The sequence below is a fragment of the Brachyistius frenatus genome, unplaced genomic scaffold, assembly GCF_029030835.1.
Source record: "Brachyistius frenatus isolate BFR_SWC_R1_liver_20210118 unplaced genomic scaffold, ASM2903083v1 Contig_123, whole genome shotgun sequence".
In the NCBI taxonomy this organism is placed as follows: domain Eukaryota; kingdom Metazoa; phylum Chordata; class Actinopteri; family Embiotocidae; genus Brachyistius; species Brachyistius frenatus.
The window spans coordinates 1121204-1137550 of record NW_027210722.1 but is presented as its reverse complement, the minus strand read 5'-3'; the positions used below and the strand labels follow the sequence as shown (position 1 = coordinate 1137550).

The following is a 16347-nucleotide window of genomic DNA, read 5'->3' as shown; positions in this document are numbered from 1 at the left end:
GCTACTGTCTCCTTCCACTCCACCACATTTATCTGACAGCTTCAGTCACTTTTCACATGAAGATTTGTCACAGTGGACGAAATAAGTTGTTAAAATCCAACAATTTGTTAAATATTAAACCAGCAGTTTGTTTGTTTGACCTCATTTTGTAAAACTGATCTGTGAGCTGCAATAAACTCAGTGAGATACAGGAAGGAGGAAACAAACCCTGACAGACAGAGCTGCACCGGCACTCTTTAAAGGAGTAATCTCTAGGAATTAAACCCAAATAGATTTGTTTTCAGAAGTGTTCCTGAGACCAGGCAGTGATTTCCACTAAAGAATTTTGTCTGTTTTTAATGCAGTGCTGCCTGAGGACCCGAAGATCACCACCATCCAATATTCAGCCTTGTCCCTTGTGTACAGAGATTTCTCCAGATTCTCTGAATCATTTGATTATATTATGAACTGTAGATGATGAAATCCACAAATTAATTGTAATTTTGACTCTGTTCAAACTTTTTGAGATTTGTTGGTGCCATCAAATTATTAAGAAAGCATATATTTTTTCTAAAATACACTTTCTCAGTTTCAACAGTTGATATGTTGTTTTTGGTCGATTTTCAATTAAATATGAGTTCACATGATTTATAAATCATCACATTTATTTTATTACATTTTACACACTATCCCAACTGTTTTTGGAAACAGTGTTGTGACTTTAATTAATGTCTGAACCTGAATGAGGAAACACACCCTGACAAACAGCAGCAGAGAGGCGGAGCCAAACTGGAAAAACTAGATTACAGGTCACATTAAAGTGAAAAAGTGAAAGATAAAGTTAGTCAGAGAGACGGCAGAGCTGCAGTCGAGACGAATCTCTGTGTTTCTATCTGAAGACAAAATAAACTTCATCTGTTCTTCCTCAACACCTGAGTCCAACACTGGTGAGTACAGCTGATCAGATTTACTGTTTCAACAACCAGCATCAACACAAAACTTACAGCTTCAATCAAACAGGAAGTTCAACTCCTTTGATTTCGTACCGACTCCTCGTGTCACTTTAACTCTGAAGTTCAGCTGTAGAACAGAAGAAACAATAGAAGAATATTTGTCTTCATAACTCTTTTTAAAATGATGTTTTTCCCTCTTTGACTTTTGTCCTCAGACTGCAGACATGTCTGCTGCCAGCTGTCTTCTCTCTGAGGATCAGTTTCTGTGCTCCATCTGTCTGGATGTGTTCACTGATCCAGTCAGCACACCATGTGGACACAACTTCTGCAAAAACTGCATCACTCAACACTGGACCGTTACCAACAGGTGTCAGTGTCCCATGTGTAAAGAGAAGTTCAACACTAGACCTCAGCTGAGAGTCAACACATTCATCTCTGAGATGGTTGCTCAGTTCAGACATGAAGCTCAACAGAAAGCCAGCAGCAGCAGCTCAGAGCAACAAGCTGCCAAACCAGGAGAAGTTCCCTGTGACGTCTGCACTGGAACCAAACTGAAGGCCCTCAAGTCCTGCCTGGTGTGTCTGACCTCCTACTGTGAGACTCACCTGCAGCCTCATCTGACAACGTCCAGCCTGAAAAGACATCAGCTGACGGAGCCTGTGGAGAACCTGGAAGGCAGGATGTGTACGAAGCACCATAAACCTCTGGAGCTGTTCTGTCAGACCGACCAGACATGTGTCTGCATGCTCTGCTCTGTTTTAGACCACAAGACACACGAGTTGGTTCCTCTGAGAGAAGAATCTGAAGGAAAGAAGGCAGAGCTGGGGAAGACAGAGGCTGAGATTCAGCAGATGATCCAGAAGAGACGACTGAAGATTGAGGAGCTCAAAGAGTCGGTGAAGACGAGTAAAGCTGCTGCAGACAGAGAGAAAGCAGAAGGTGTTGAGGTGTTCACTGCTCTGAAGGAGGCGGCTGAGAGAGGCCTGAACGAGCTCATAGAGGAGATCCAAGAGAAGCAGGAAACAGTAGAGAAACAGGCTGAAGGTTTCATCACAGATCTGCAGCAGGAAATCTCTGAGCTGATGAAGAGGAGCTCTGAGGTGGAGCAGCTCTCACGCTCTGCAGACCACCTCCACCTCCTCCAAAGCTTCTCGTCCCTGACAGCTGCTCCACCCACCGAGGACCGGACAGAGGTCAGCGTCCGTCCACCATCATATGAGGGGACTGTGGTGAGAGCTGTGGTTCAGCTGGAGGAGACGCTCAGGAAAAAGAGGAAGCTGCTGTTTGAGGCCGAGCTGAAGAGACTCCAGCAGTCTGCAGTGGACGTGACTCTGGATCCTGATACAGCACATCCTAAACTCATCCTGTCTGATGACGGGAAACAAGTGAACCATGGTGATGTGAGGAAGAATCTTCCAGACAACCCAGAGAGGTTTTCTAAATGTGTTTGTGTTTTAGCAAAACAGAGTTTCTCTGCAGGCAGATTTTACTTTGAGGTTCAGGTTAAAGGAAAGACGGAATGGGATTTAGGAGTGGTCAGAGAGTCGATCAACAGGAAGGGAAACATTACAGTTTCTCCTCAGGAAGGTTTCTGGACTATATGGTTGAGAAATGGAAATGAATATGAAGCTTGGGCTGACCCTTCAGTCCGTCTGAGTCTTGGGTCTGGTCCTGAGAAGGTGGGGGTGTTTGTGGATTATGAGGAGGGTCTGGTCTCCTTTTATGATGTCGATGCTGCAGCTCTTATCTACTCCTTTACTGGCTGCTCCTTCACTGACAAACTCTTCCCATTTTTAAATCCCTGTCTTAATGAAGGTGGTAAAAACTCTGCACCTCTGATCATCTCTCCTGTCAATCAAACTGCCTGATCTGTTTCATGATGAAGCGTCTCCATCAGTGAACGTACTTATTAAAAAGGTTCTCTGTGATCCGGTCTGTGGGACTGAGGCTGAGGGAAATGTGTCTCCTCTGATGTCCAGTATGTCCCCACTGTTTCCTGTCTGATGTGATGATGCAGCATTAAAAGTCATGATGTCCTGAGCTGGAATGTTTCTGTCAGAGTGTCAGAAAGCTTCAGAGTCACAACATCAACACGTCTGAGCAGGAAACACATTTTCTCTGCAGGTTGAAGGTTTTTCTGTTTTTTGATGAAGAGATTTTACAATCAAATGTAACATAATGTGATGTAATAACTGCAGCAGTGAGAGGCAGGTACGAAACATCAACATGTTGGGGTGTTTATGGGCTACATGTCATATTATTGATCAGTTAATGTAGGAAACAAATAGCAGATTAATCAATCATGAGTGTCAGTACACTGACAGACGATGCATGTGTTATTAAATTTGACCAATAAAACAGATTCTGAAAATAATATCTGTTTTCAGCCTCCACTGTTTTTGTAATGATCAATATTATAATGCTGATGTAGGTCTATGTAACACACTAGATTTCCTGTGTTAAGTTTAGGACCGTCTTTAGGTCGCTCTGGGAGTGAATGAAACACGGCAAATGTTTGCAGTTTAAAACAGGGAACTGAACTGCAATTTATTATAGTTATTAACACACACAGAAAATCAAGGGAACAACATAAAGAAAAATTACAAATTCAAATAATAACCCCAATAACGGTATTTCTCCCAGTCAGTCAGTTTCAGTCTATTGTCTTCCAGTCTACTACCGGGTAGTTTATGTCTGGAGGCTCTCAGACTAACTCTTACCTGAATCTTTTGCTCGTCGGTGCTCCGGCAGGAGAATCCAAGAAGCCCAAATGCAGCTTCACCCACAGCGAAATTGATCAGGGATCACAGGGTCAGCAATCTGCATACAGCAGAATTGAATACGATGTCAGTACTGTAATTTATAAACATATATATATATATATATATATATATATTCACTATGGTCAATATTAACATACCAACATATTTCACACACACATGTACTCATGTCTCAGTGGCATTACTTATACCTAACAGGCATAATTTAAACGTCCACCGTTACTAAGCAACACACTCAACAGCTGTTCTCAATCTGACCGTTTAACTTCTGGCGCTAAAACAAGAACATGACGTCATCGTTCCCGCTCGCCTCAACAGGTCCCGACGCATTAACCCCTAACGCTTAGCTAGCGCTTAGCTAGCCCCGTCGCGTCCATGTAGCTCCACAATCACAGATATCAACCACGTAAAATAATATTCATCAACAAATTAAAATTTATCTCCGACTGGTTTTTTTTCTCTTCTCTCCTGATAGATATCTTTAGCCCAACTAAACAACTGTCCTCCTTTGTAGCTCTACACCAACGGCTAACTGTTGTTTCATTGGAGACATAAAGGGTCTTCTTCCGGTAGAAGGCTTTGATCTCCCGACGTGCACCACAGCGCCCCTCTGGTAAACGTCGGTATTGCATGTGTGAGTTAACCCTTTAGTTGTTGGTAAAACTAACGTGGGTTACACTGAGATTGTGAAAAATGTTTTATTTTGAAACTTTTTAGCCTGGTGTATCTCCTATCTGTGGCCAGCAGAGGGCATCAGCAGCAGCCATTAGGTAACAACATAAACACCTCAACTTCCTGTTTACATCCAGGAACAACATGAGAAGAGTCTGTGGTGGAAAGTAACGGAGTACATTTACTAAAGTACGATTTGGAGGTATTTGTAGTTTACTGGTGTATTTAAATGTTTAGCTACTGTCTCCTTCCACTCCACCACATTTATCTGACAGCTTCAGTCACATTTCACATGAAGATTTATCACAATGGATGAAATAAATTGTTCAAATCCAACAATTTCTTAAATATTAAACCAGCAGTTTGTTTGTTTGACCTCATTTTGTAAAACTGATCTGTGAGCTGCAATAAACTCTGAGATACAAGGAGGAGGAAATAAACCCTGTCAGACAGAGCTGCACCGGCCCTCTTTAAAGGAGTAATCTGTAGGACTTAAAAGCACTTTAGTTTGTTTTCAGAATTATGATCAGATCAGTGTGTGTGTGTGTGTGTGTGTGTGTGTGTGTGTGTGTGTGTGTGTGTGTGTGTGTGTGTGTGTGTGTGTGTGTGTGTGTGTGTGTGTGTGACTGCAGTTGATTTCGTGACTTTGATTTCACAATCAAACCATGAGATTCATCCGGACATGACAGGTGTCATTGCGTTTTATTGGCTGCAGCCCGGAGGAGACCGACCTCTCAGGTTTCTGTCGACCAATAGGAGCGGCTGTAACAGAAGCACCTTCAGGATGTTTCAGTTAAATGCGGCAGATAAACGTTTAATGAGTCTTTAGATGTAATGCAGCTGGAAGCAGACGTCAGTAACACCACGTTAATAAATGTCTTTAAAGTGATACTTGATGTCTGAATGAAACTGTCACATTAAAAAGGACCAACCCACACAAACTTAGTTCTGTTTGTAAACGATTTAATGAGAAGAGAAATAAAAATATAACCTGATGTGAGGCAGCAGGATTCAGTTCATGTTGTTTCCAGGTGACAGGAAGTGGATGGTGTCCGGTCAGGAGGACTCGACCTGACGAGTGTCTGACTCCAGGACCGTCGGTGTTCGTAGAAACGAGGTCTCTACGTGAGTTTCTGCTTCTTCCGAGCCTGAAACTTCTCCGTTTTGCTTTTAATCGACTTGTCGAGCAGCGACAGACTCGTGTCCATCGCTTTATTTGGAGCGCCGACGTCACTTTCCCGCATCTTCCCCGCTGCTTCCTGTTTACTCTTCGCACTTGCCTGTGTGGGCGTGGTCTCCTGACCGCCGAGCGTGTGGCGCCGCCCCTCTTCCTCCTCCTCCTCCCACCGGCGCTGCTTCTCGGCCAGGATGCTTTCTCTGCTTGGCTCTGGTCATCTTGTAGCTGGGGTTGTAGGGGTCCAGGTTGAACAGATGGGAGGTGAACATGGCCTGGAAACGAGTGTCTTTAACGTCCAGCTGAGGACAGACGGAGACAGGTGAGACAGGTGTTATTCCCTCCTGCTGTGTCTCTGAGTCAGACTGACTTTGACTCTCAAAATCCACAAATTCTTTGCAATTTTGACTCTATTTCAACTTTTTGAGATGTGTTGCTGCTATCAAATTTAAAATAAGAATATATTTTTCAGAAAACAATGTAACTTTTTTCAGTTTCAACATTTGATATGTTGTCTTTGGTCCATTTTCACTTAAAATTAGTTTACATAATTTATAAATATTCACATATATTTTGAATTACGTTTTATACAGCATCCCAATTTTTTGGGAAACAGTGTTGTAACTTTAATTAATGTCTGAACCTGAATGAGGAAACTCACCTTGACAAACAGCAGCAGAGAGGCGGAGCCAAACTGGAAAAACTAGATTCCAGGTCACCTTAAAGTGAAAAAGTGAAAGATAAAGTTAGTCAGAGAGACAGAAGAGCTGCAGTCGAGACGAATCTCTGTGTTTCTTTCTGAAGATAAAATAAACTTCATCAGTTCTTCCTCAACACCTGAGTCCAACACTGGTGAGTACAGCTGATCAGATTTACTGTTTCAACAACCAGCATCAACACAAAACTTACAGCTTCAATCAAACAGGAAGTTCAACTCCTTTCATTTCGTACCGACTCCTCGTGTCACATTAACTCTGTGAAGTTCAGCTGTAGAACAGAAGAATCAACAGAAGAATATTTGTCTTCATAACTCTTTTTAAAATGATGTTTTTCCCTCTTTGACTTTTGTCCTCAGACTGCAGACATGTCTGCTGCCAGCTGTCTTCTCTCTGAGGATCAGTTTCTGTGCTCCATCTGTCTGGATGTGTTCACTGATCCAGTCAGCACACCATGTGGACACAACTTCTGCAAAAACTGCATCACTCAACACTGGACCGTTACCGACAGGTGTCAGTGTCCCATGTGTAATAAGGTGTTCCAGAGAATACCTGAACTAAACATCAACACGTTCATCTCTGAGATGGTTGCTCAGTTCAGACATGAATCTCAACAGAAAGCCAGCAGCAGCAGCTCAGAGCAACAAGCTGCCAAACCAGGAGAAGTTCCCTGTGACGTCTGCACTGGAACCAAACTGAAGGCCCTCAAGTCCTGCCTGGTGTGTCTGACCTCCTACTGTGAGACTCACCTGCAGCCTCATCTGACAACGTCCAGCCTGAAAAGACATCAGCTGACGGAGCCTGTGGAGAACCTGGAAGGCAGGATGTGTACGAAGCACCATAAACCTCTGGAGCTGTTCTGTCAGACCGACCAGACATGTGTCTGCATGCTCTGCTCTGTTTTAGACCACAAGACACACGAGTTGGTTCCTCTGAGAGAAGAATATGAAGGAAAGAAGGCAGAGCTGGGGAAGACAGAGGCTGAGATTCAGCAGATGATCCAGAAGAGACGACTGAAGATTGAGGAGCTCAAAGAGTCGGTGAAGACGAGTAAAGCTGCTGCAGACAGAGAGAAAGCAGAAGGTGTTGAGGTGTTCACTGCTCTGAAGGAGGCGGCTGAGAGAGGCCTGAACGAGCTCATAGAGGAGATCCAAGAGAAGCAGGAAACAGTAGAGAAACAGGCTGAAGGTTTCATCACAGATCTGCAGCAGGAAATCTCTGAGCTGATGAAGAGGAGCTCTGAGGTGGAGCAGCTCTCACGCTCTGCAGACCACCTCCACCTCCTCCAAAACTTCTCGTCCCTGACAGCTGCTCCACCCACCGAGGACCGGACAGAGGTCAGCGTCCGTCCACCATCATATGAGGGGACTGTGGTGAGAGCTGTGGTTCAGCTGGAGGAGACGCTCAGGAAAAAGAGGAAGCTGCTGTTTGAGGCCGAGCTGAAGAGACTCCAGCAGTCTGCAGTGGACGTGACTCTGGATCCTGATACAGCACATCCTGAACTCATCCTGTCTGATGACGGGAAACAAGTGAACCATGGTGATGTGAGGAAGAATCTTCCAGACAACCCAGAGAGGTTTTCTTTCTGTGTCTCTGTTTTAGCAAAACAGAGTTTCTCTGCAGGCAGATTTTACTTTGAGGTTCAGGTTAAAGGAAAGACGGAATGGGATTTAGGAGTGGTCAGAGAGTCGATCAACAGGAAGGGAAACATTACAGTTTCTCCTCAGGAAGGTTTCTGGACTATATGGTTGAGAAATGGAAATGAATATGAAGCTTGGGCTGACCCTTCAGTCCGTCTGAGTCTTGGGTCTGGTCCTGAGAAGGTGGGGGTGTTTGTGGATTATGAGGAGGGTCTGGTCTCCTTTTATGATGTCGATGCTGCAGCTCTTATCTACTCCTTTACTGGCTGCTCCTTCACTGACAAACTCCTCCCATTCTTCAGCCCCTGTCTTAATGAAGGTGGTAAAAACTCTGCACCTCTGATCATCTCTCCTGTCAATCAAACTGCCTGATCTGTTTCATGATGAAGCGTCTCCATCAGTGAACGTACTTATTAAAAAGGTTCTCTGTGATCCGGTCTGTGGGACTGAGGCTGAGGGAAATGTGTCTCCTCTGATGTCCAGTATGTCCCCACTGTTTCCTGTCTGATGTGATGATGCAGCATTAAAAGTCATGATGTCCTGAGCTGGAATGTTTCTGTCAGAGTGTCAGAAAGCTTCAGAGTCACAACATCAACACGTCTGAGCAGGAAACACATTTTCTCTGCAGGTTGAAGGTTTTTCTGTTTTTTGATGAAGAGATTTTACAATCAAATGTAACATAATGTGATGTAATAACTGCAGCAGTGAGAGGCAGGTACGAAACATCAACATGTTGGGGTGTTTATGGGCTACATGTCATATTATTGATCAGTTAATGTAGGAAACAATCAGCAGATTAATCAATCATGAGTGTCAGTACACTGACAGACGATGTATGTGTTATTAAATTTGACCAATAAAGCAGATTCTGAAAATAATATCTGTTTTCAGCCTCCACTGTTTGTAAAATGATCAATATTATAATGCTGAGATTGTGAAAAATATTTTATTTTGAAACTTTTTAGCCTGATGTATTTCCACTCTTTGTCCAGCAGAGGGTATCAGAACAGCAGCCATTAGGTAACAACATGAACACCTCAACTTCCTGTTCACATCCAGGAACAACGGGAGAAGAGTCTGTGGTGGAAAGTAACAGTACATTTATTGAAGTACTTAAGTAAAATTTGGAGGTATTTTTACTTTACTTGAGTACTTCCATGTTCAGCTGCTGTCTCCTTCCACTCCACCACATTTATCTGACAGCTTCAGTCACTTTTCACGTGAAGATTTGTCACAGTGGACGAAATAAACTGTTAAAATCTGACGATTTGTTAAAACTTAAACCATCAGTTTGTTTATTTGAAGTCATTTTGTAAAACTGATCTGTGAGCTGTAATAAACTCAGTGAGACACAGGAAGGAGGAAACAAGCCCTGAGCTGCGCCGGCACTCTTTAAAAAAAAAGTAATCTCTGTAATGAAACCACTTTGTTTTGTACACTAGGGGGCGGTATTGAGTCAATGCACCTTCCAGCAGTCTGCCTACAGATTGGTGTTACATTTAACTCTGTCCCCCATCAGATTATGTGACCAGCAGTGTTGATGAGATTAGTTTGGTTTAGAAGGAGAATCGTAACTATTAACCCAACTAACTGTTCACAGCATGTGACACACAGCAAACATGAGGATACTACTACTACAGGGTAACTCTGGTTAGGAATCATGTCTCCGCTCTGTTTATTGATCAGATGATTCCAGTGTCTGAACGACTCCAATGCTAACATGATTTAATCAAGTAGTCCAGTGACTAAAATAAACAGCTCGGTGTCTCATGACGCTGTGATTGTAATGATTCCCTCTGTGTAGTCGGTGTTTTTAGTACCGGCTCCTGAAGAATACTACCCAGAATTTCTGCCCGATGGGGAAACCTAAAATAAGTGCATAGTACCAGCAGTAGAAGAGAAACTTTAGTTTGAAGAACAGTTTTTCTTTCCGATGGTTTGTTGACTTTTTTTTTTTTTTAATTTTGTAGAAAGTGTTGCATCATTTTGGTGGCAGCTCTGGAATAACTTGGAAACGACAGCCAGCAGACGAAGCACTGACGGTGTGACAAAATGTCACCTTTTAGATAAATGTGGGGACTTCAGTCGATTATCTGACACAAAGGAACGTTAAAGTTTTTAAAACTGCGAGCAGCGGCTCATTTTCCTCTTGCAGTGCATTCTGGGTTTTACATGCAAGAGTGTTTCTTGTTTTAATTCCTTAAAATGCTTAGAATTTTAATGGAGTCTGGTCGCAGACGGCTCATTACAGAGATTTGTGCCGACTCGGCGTGTCATGTGACGCAGCTAACGGGCGACGTGCAGCCGGCAGAACGACACTCATTTAAAGCAGCTCTTCGTCTTGTGTCTCAGGAACCGGATGGCTCTGCTGCCCAGTCAGGCCTTCTACCTGCTCATCAACAACAGCGGGTTGGCCAGCATGTCGCTCACCATGGCGCAGGTGTACAAAGATCACCAGGACGAGGACGGCTTCCTCTACATGACCTACGCCTCGCAGGAGATGTTCGGACACTGACGGCGTCCTGCTGCAGATTTTAGTCCCCGTTGAAGGCTGCTGGTCTCCACCTGCTGTACATACAAAAATAATGTGTATATATTGTAATATTGTACATGTTGATGGGCGTTTTAATGAAGAATGTTGATCCAATAAATGACATGTTGAAACTATTGGCTGGGTGCAGTCTGATGCTTCAGGAGGATCATGTTTGATGTCATAGATGTTAATAAGATTTGAGTGTCCGTTATGAATGTTATTAAAAATTCAGCCATCATCAGCATTTTGTGTGTAAACTGCATCCAGGTCTCACTGGAAAACTCACATTGACTTCTTTTCAATGAACAATTAATTTTTTTAAACAAATTTCTTTTATGTCTTTTCCAGCACGACCATCTGTCATGATCTGAAACTTCAGAAAAGTTTCCTCTCCCCATCTTCACTTCTGAGAGACTCTGCCTCTCTGAAATGCTCTTTTATATCCAATAATGTTGCTGATCTGTTGCCAAGTAACCTAATTAGTAGTGAGATGTTCCACCAGGTGTTTTTTTTTTTTTTTTTTTTTTTTTTTTTAGCTATACACAACTTTTCCAGTCTTTTGTTTACCATATTCCAAAAAGTTTTTTAGATGTGTTGCTGCCATCAAACTCAAAATAAGAATATATTTTTCATAAAACAATGAACTTTGAGTATCAACAGTTATGTTGTCTTTGGTATATTTTCATTTAAATGAGTGATTTGTAAATCATATTTATTTTTATTTCATTTTACACAGCATCCCAACTTTTTGGGAAACAGTGTTGTAACTTTAATAATGTCTGAACCTGAATGAGGAAACACACCCTGACAAACAGCAGCAGAGAGGGGGAGCCAAACTGGAAACACGAGATTCAAGGTCACCTTAAAGTGAAAGTGAAAGTTAGTCAGAGAGACGGCAGAGCTGCAGTCGAGACGAATCTCTGTGTTTCTATCTGAAGATAAAATAAACTTCATCTGTTCTTCCTCAACACCTGAGTCCAACACTGGTGAGTACAGCTGATCAGATTTACTGTTTCAACAACCAGCATCAACACAAAACTTACAGCTTCAATCAAACAGGAAGTTCAACTCCTTTGATTTTGTACCGACTCCTCATGTCACATTAACTCTGTGAAGTTCAGCTGTAGAACAGAAGAAACAATAGAAGAATATTTGTCTTCATAACTCTTTTTAAAATGATGTTTTTCCCTCTTTGACTTTTGTCCTCAGACTGCAGACATGTCTGCTGCCAGCTGTCTTCTCTCTGAGGATCAGTTTCTGTGCTCCATCTGTCTGGATGTGTTCACTGATCCAGTCAGCACACCATGTGGACACAACTTCTGCAAAAACTGCATCACTCAACACTGGACCGTTACCGACAGGTGTCAGTGTCCCATGTGTGAAGAGAAGTTCGACACTAGACCTCAGCTGAGAGTCAACACGTTGTTCTCTGAGATGGTTGCTCAGTTCAGACATGAAGCTCAACAGAAAGCCAGCAGCAGCAGCTCAGAGCAACAAGCTGCCAAACCAGGAGAAGTTCCCTGTGACGTCTGCACTGGAACCAAACTGAAGGCCCTCAAGTCCTGCCTGGTGTGTCTGACCTCCTACTGTGAGACTCACCTGCAGCCTCATCTGACAACGTCCAGCCTGAAAAGACATCAGCTGACGGAGCCTGTGGAGAACCTGGAAGGCAGGATGTGTACGAAGCACCATAAACCTCTGGAGCTGTTCTGTCAGACCGACCAGACATGTGTCTGCATGCTCTGCTCTGTTTTAGACCACAAGACACACGAGTTGGTTCCTCTGAGAGAAGAATCTGAAGGAAAGAAGGCAGAGCTGGGGAAGACAGAGGCTGAGATTCAGCAGATGATCCAGAAGAGACGACTGAAGATTGAGGAGCTCAAAGAGTCGGTGAAGACGAGTAAAGCTGCTGCAGACAGAGAGAAAGCAGAAGGTGTTGAGGTGTTCACTGCTCTGAAGGAGGCGGCTGAGAGAGGCCTGAACGAGCTCATAGAGGAGATCCAAGAGAAGCAGGAAACAGTAGAGAAACAGGCTGAAGGTTTCATCACAGATCTGCAGCAGGAAATCTCTGAGCTGATGAAGAGGAGCTCTGAGGTGGAGCAGCTCTCACGCTCTGCAGACCACCTCCACCTCCTCCAAAACTTCTCGTCCCTGACAGCTGCTCCACCCACCGAGGACCGGACAGAGGTCAGCGTCCGTCCACCATCATATGAGGGGACTGTGGTGAGAGCTGTGGTTCAGCTGGAGGAGACGCTCAGGAAAAAGAGGAAGCTGCTGTTTGAGGCCGAGCTGAAGAGACTCCAGCAGTCTGCAGTGGACGTGACTCTGGATCCTGATACAGCACATCCTAACATCATCCTGTCTGATGACGGGAAACAAGTGAACCATGGTGATGTGAGGAAGAATCTTCCAGACAACCCAGAGAGGTTTTCTAAATGTGTTTGTGTTTTAGCAAAACAGAGTTTCTCTGCAGGCAGATTTTACTTTGAGGTTCAGGTTAAAGGAAAGACGGACTGGGATTTAGGAGTGGTCAGAGAGTCGATCAACAGGAAGGGAAGCATCACAGCAACTCCTCAGAAAGGTTTCTGGACTATATGTCTGAGAAATGGAAATGAATACAAAGCTCTTGCTGGTCCTTCAGTCCGTCTGAGTCTTGGGTCTGGTCCTGAGAAGGTGGGGGTGTTTGTGGATTATGAGGAGGGTCTGGTCTCCTTTTATGATGTCGATGCTGCAGCTCTTATCTACTCCTTTACTGGCTGCTCCTTCACTGACAAACTCCTCCCATACTTCAGTCCCTGTCTTAATGAAGGTGGTAAAAACTCTGCACCTCTGATCATCTCTCCTGTCAATCAAACTGCCTGATCTGTTTCATGATGAAGCGTCTCCATCAGTGAACGTACTTATTAAAAAGGTTCTCTGTGATCCGGTCTGTGGGACTGAGGCTGAGGGAAATGTGTCTCCTCTGATGTCCAGTATGTCCCCACTGTTTCCTGTCTGATGTGATGATGCAGCATTAAAAGTCATGATGTCCTGAGCTGGAATGTTTCTGTCAGAGTGTCAGAAAGCTTCAGAGTCACAACATCAACACGTCTGAGCAGGAAACACATTTTCTCTGCAGGTTGAAGGTTTTTCTGTTTTTTGATGAAGAGATTTTACAATCAAATGTAACATAATGTGATGTAATAACTGCAGCAGTGAGAGGCAGGTACGAAACATCAACATGTTGGGGTGTTTATGGGCTACATGTCATATTATTGATCAGTTAATGTAGGAAACAATCAGCAGATTAATCAATCATGAGTGTCAGTACACTGACAGACGATGTATGTGTTATTAAATTTGACCAATAAAGCAGATTCTGAAAATAATATCTGTTTTCAGCCTCCACTGTTTTTATAATGATCAATATTATAACGCTGAGATTGTTAAAAGTGTTTTATTTTGAAACTTTTTAGCCGGGTGTATTTCCTCTCTGTGTCCAGCAGATGGCATCAGAACAGCAGCCATTAGGCAACAACATAAACACCTCAACTTCCTGTTTACATCCAGTAACAACATGAGAAGAGTCTGTGGTGGAAAGTAACATTTAAGTACATTTACTCAAGTACTCAATTACGATTTGGAGGTATTTGTACTTTACTTGAGTATTTCCATGTTCAGCTACTGTCTCCTTCCACTCCACCACATTTATCTGACAGCTTCAGTCTCTTTTCACATGAAGATTTGTCATAGTGGATGAAATAAGAAGCTGTTAAAATCCAACAATTTGTTAAATATTAAACCATCAGTTCGTTTGTTTGACCCTATTTTCTAAAAGTGGTCTATGAGCTGCAATAAACTCAGTGAGATACAGGAAGGAGGAAACAAACCCTGACAGACAGAGCTGCACCGGCCCTCTTTAAAGGAGTCATCTGTAGGAATTAAACCACTTTGATTTGTACATTATGGGGTGGTAGTGATTCACTGTATCTTCCAGCAGTCTGCCTTCACATTGGTGTTACCCTGAAATCTGTCCCCCATTGGATTATGCGACCGACAGTGTTGATGAGGTCCTGAGATTTGTTGTTTAGGCACCGTGTCTCTTGGACAATTGGGTGAAGAGAGGAGCAGAGCTGTTAAATGATCACCACCTGGTGGTGAGTTGTATCACATGGCAGGGCAGTCGGCTGGGAAAAGCCCGTGCCGGGAGGTCTTCAATACCCACCTCCAGAAGAGCTTCTCAAGCATCTCGGGGGAGGTTGAGGACATAGAATCCAAATGGAATGTGTTCAAAACCTCCATTGGGGATGCGGCCAGCAGGAGTTGTGGTCAGAAACTCATTCGTTTCCTTTCGCAGCAGCAACGCAAGAACGCAGTGGTGGACACGAGGGTGAAGGGAAGCCGTTAAGCTGGAGAAGGAGGCCTTTTGGGTCTGACTGGCCTAGAGGTAGCAGCAAGCCAGAAGGGCTGCGGCAGTCTCAGATGCCCAAACTCAGGTGTGGGAGGAATTTGGGGCAAGCCAGAGAGAAGGACTTTCAATTGGCCTCAAGAAAGTTCTGGCAAACAATCCTCAAGAAAGGGAAACAGTGCTTACCCCGGCTGTTCTCAGTGGAGGAGGAGGACTGATGATTCGGACTGGGGATGTTGTCAGGAGGTGGAAAGGGCACTTTGTGGAACTCCTGGGCCTGACCAGCATGTCCCCTGGGAAGGAGGCAGAGTCTGAAGACTGTGCCCTTCATGGCCTTCGTGAATGGAGAATAAACAGAGGACGGGTGGACCTGAGAATGAACAGAGGACGGGTGGACCTGAGAATGAACAGAGGACGGGTGGACCTGAGAATGAACAGAGGACGGGTGGACCTGAGAATGAACAGAGGACGGGTGGACCTGAGAAAACACCTGCAGTTGATGATGGATGTGATGAAAACGTCCAGAAACATGAACGGCTGCAGAGCTACAGAACCTGTCCTGCAGCAGCAAAAACCAAAGGCAGAAAGGTTCTGTAGCAAACTTCTCTGCACACAAGAGACCAAAATGAAAATATTCTCCGCTAAAACCCGACAACTGTATTTATAAAGCAACATACGTAGAACATTGTGATTTTAAGTGCAGGATCTAAATCTTAACTTCCTTCTGCACTTGTCCTTCACGCTCCTTTTATCTCGGTTTTCACCTCCACCAGCCTCTGATCAAATATGTGACTCTTCAGCCGATGCATGCTCCGCCTTCTGTCCCGTCTGCTTGCTAACTTTCTCGTTCATATGAAAATTTGAATTAGAGCCGAGAGGTCTGGAACTTCTGCAAGATTTAAGATAAAATATAAAAATAATTGAATCTGGTTACATGAAGTCAGGAAAAATTCTACTTGTTGGCCCTGCAGTCGCCACAGGAAGCATTCAGACTCCGTCACTCTGTGTTTCAATACAATTTAAAAAATTGTATATCCTGTCTGCACTCAAGTGAAAACGTGTTTGAAGAAAGTTGTGCTAATTTATTCATAGAAGTATTCGACCTTTACCTTCAGATATTTGTAGGAGTTGGCTGAGTATAGAACTCGTTTAACATATTCCTCATTCCCATCATACGACCACATTTCCCACAAACCCCGTCACTTCCTGTTGTAGCGGTTGGCTAGCAGCAGTTTGTTTTGGTGGTGAGAGGAGAGGGGGCGGAGCCTCGCTGGTTGGAAATGAACACTTATTGTTCGTAATAAAGTCAGTTTTATTTTGAAAGATTTACTTTATGCCGTAACACTTTCAGCAGAGCTTCTGCTCACGATGTTTTTTACAGAAAAATTGTGGCAAGTTTTGGGAAAATTTAAGGCGAACGTAAATGTTGCGGAGATTGCTTGAATTTGCATTAATTGATGCAATTGCAAAATTGTGATTTCCTGATGTACTTTTTAACTATTTAATATTTTCC

General features: G+C 43.6%; 3 protein-coding genes and 1 long non-coding RNA gene across 4 annotated transcripts; 3 read left to right on the top strand and 1 right to left on the bottom strand.

Moving 5' to 3' along the window:
- Positions 1 to 715: 715 nt before the first annotated feature.
- On the top strand, positions 716 to 3117 carry LOC138629890 (E3 ubiquitin-protein ligase TRIM21-like). The gene is made up of 2 exons (XM_069713872.1): positions 716 to 926; positions 1148 to 3117. Exon 2 carries the CDS (start codon positions 1157 to 1159, stop codon positions 2798 to 2800), a length of 1644 nt encoding a protein of 547 aa, XP_069569973.1. The 5' UTR covers positions 716 to 926; positions 1148 to 1156; the 3' UTR covers positions 2801 to 3117.
- A 2671-nt stretch (positions 3118 to 5788) lies between these two features.
- On the bottom strand, positions 5789 to 6642 carry LOC138629891 (uncharacterized). The gene is made up of 3 exons (XR_011311592.1): positions 6468 to 6642; positions 6220 to 6252; positions 5789 to 5860 (listed from the first exon to the last, which is right to left on the bottom strand). It is a non-coding gene; the product is annotated as an uncharacterized lncRNA (long non-coding RNA).
- Positions 6643 to 8792, top strand: LOC138629889 (E3 ubiquitin-protein ligase TRIM21-like). The gene has a single exon (XM_069713871.1). The coding sequence runs from the start codon at positions 6643 to 6645 to the stop codon at positions 8284 to 8286; it is 1644 nt and encodes a 547-aa protein (XP_069569972.1). The 3' UTR covers positions 8287 to 8792.
- A 2509-nt stretch (positions 8793 to 11301) lies between these two features.
- LOC138629888 (E3 ubiquitin-protein ligase TRIM39-like) lies at positions 11302 to 13815 on the top strand. The gene is made up of 2 exons (XM_069713870.1): positions 11302 to 11433; positions 11657 to 13815. Exon 2 carries the CDS (start codon positions 11666 to 11668, stop codon positions 13307 to 13309), a length of 1644 nt encoding a protein of 547 aa, XP_069569971.1. The 5' UTR covers positions 11302 to 11433; positions 11657 to 11665; the 3' UTR covers positions 13310 to 13815.
- The last annotated feature ends 2532 nt before the right edge of the window (positions 13816 to 16347 follow it).

Excerpts from the sequence above, each read along its gene's own strand:
- LOC138629890 (XM_069713872.1), top strand. The coding sequence starts at position 1,157 with ATGTCTGCTGCCAGCTGTCTTCTCTCTGAGGATCAGTTTCTGTGCTCC.
- LOC138629888 (XM_069713870.1), top strand. The coding sequence starts at position 11,666 with ATGTCTGCTGCCAGCTGTCTTCTCTCTGAGGATCAGTTTCTGTGCTCC.
- LOC138629889 (XM_069713871.1), top strand. The coding sequence starts at position 6,643 with ATGTCTGCTGCCAGCTGTCTTCTCTCTGAGGATCAGTTTCTGTGCTCC.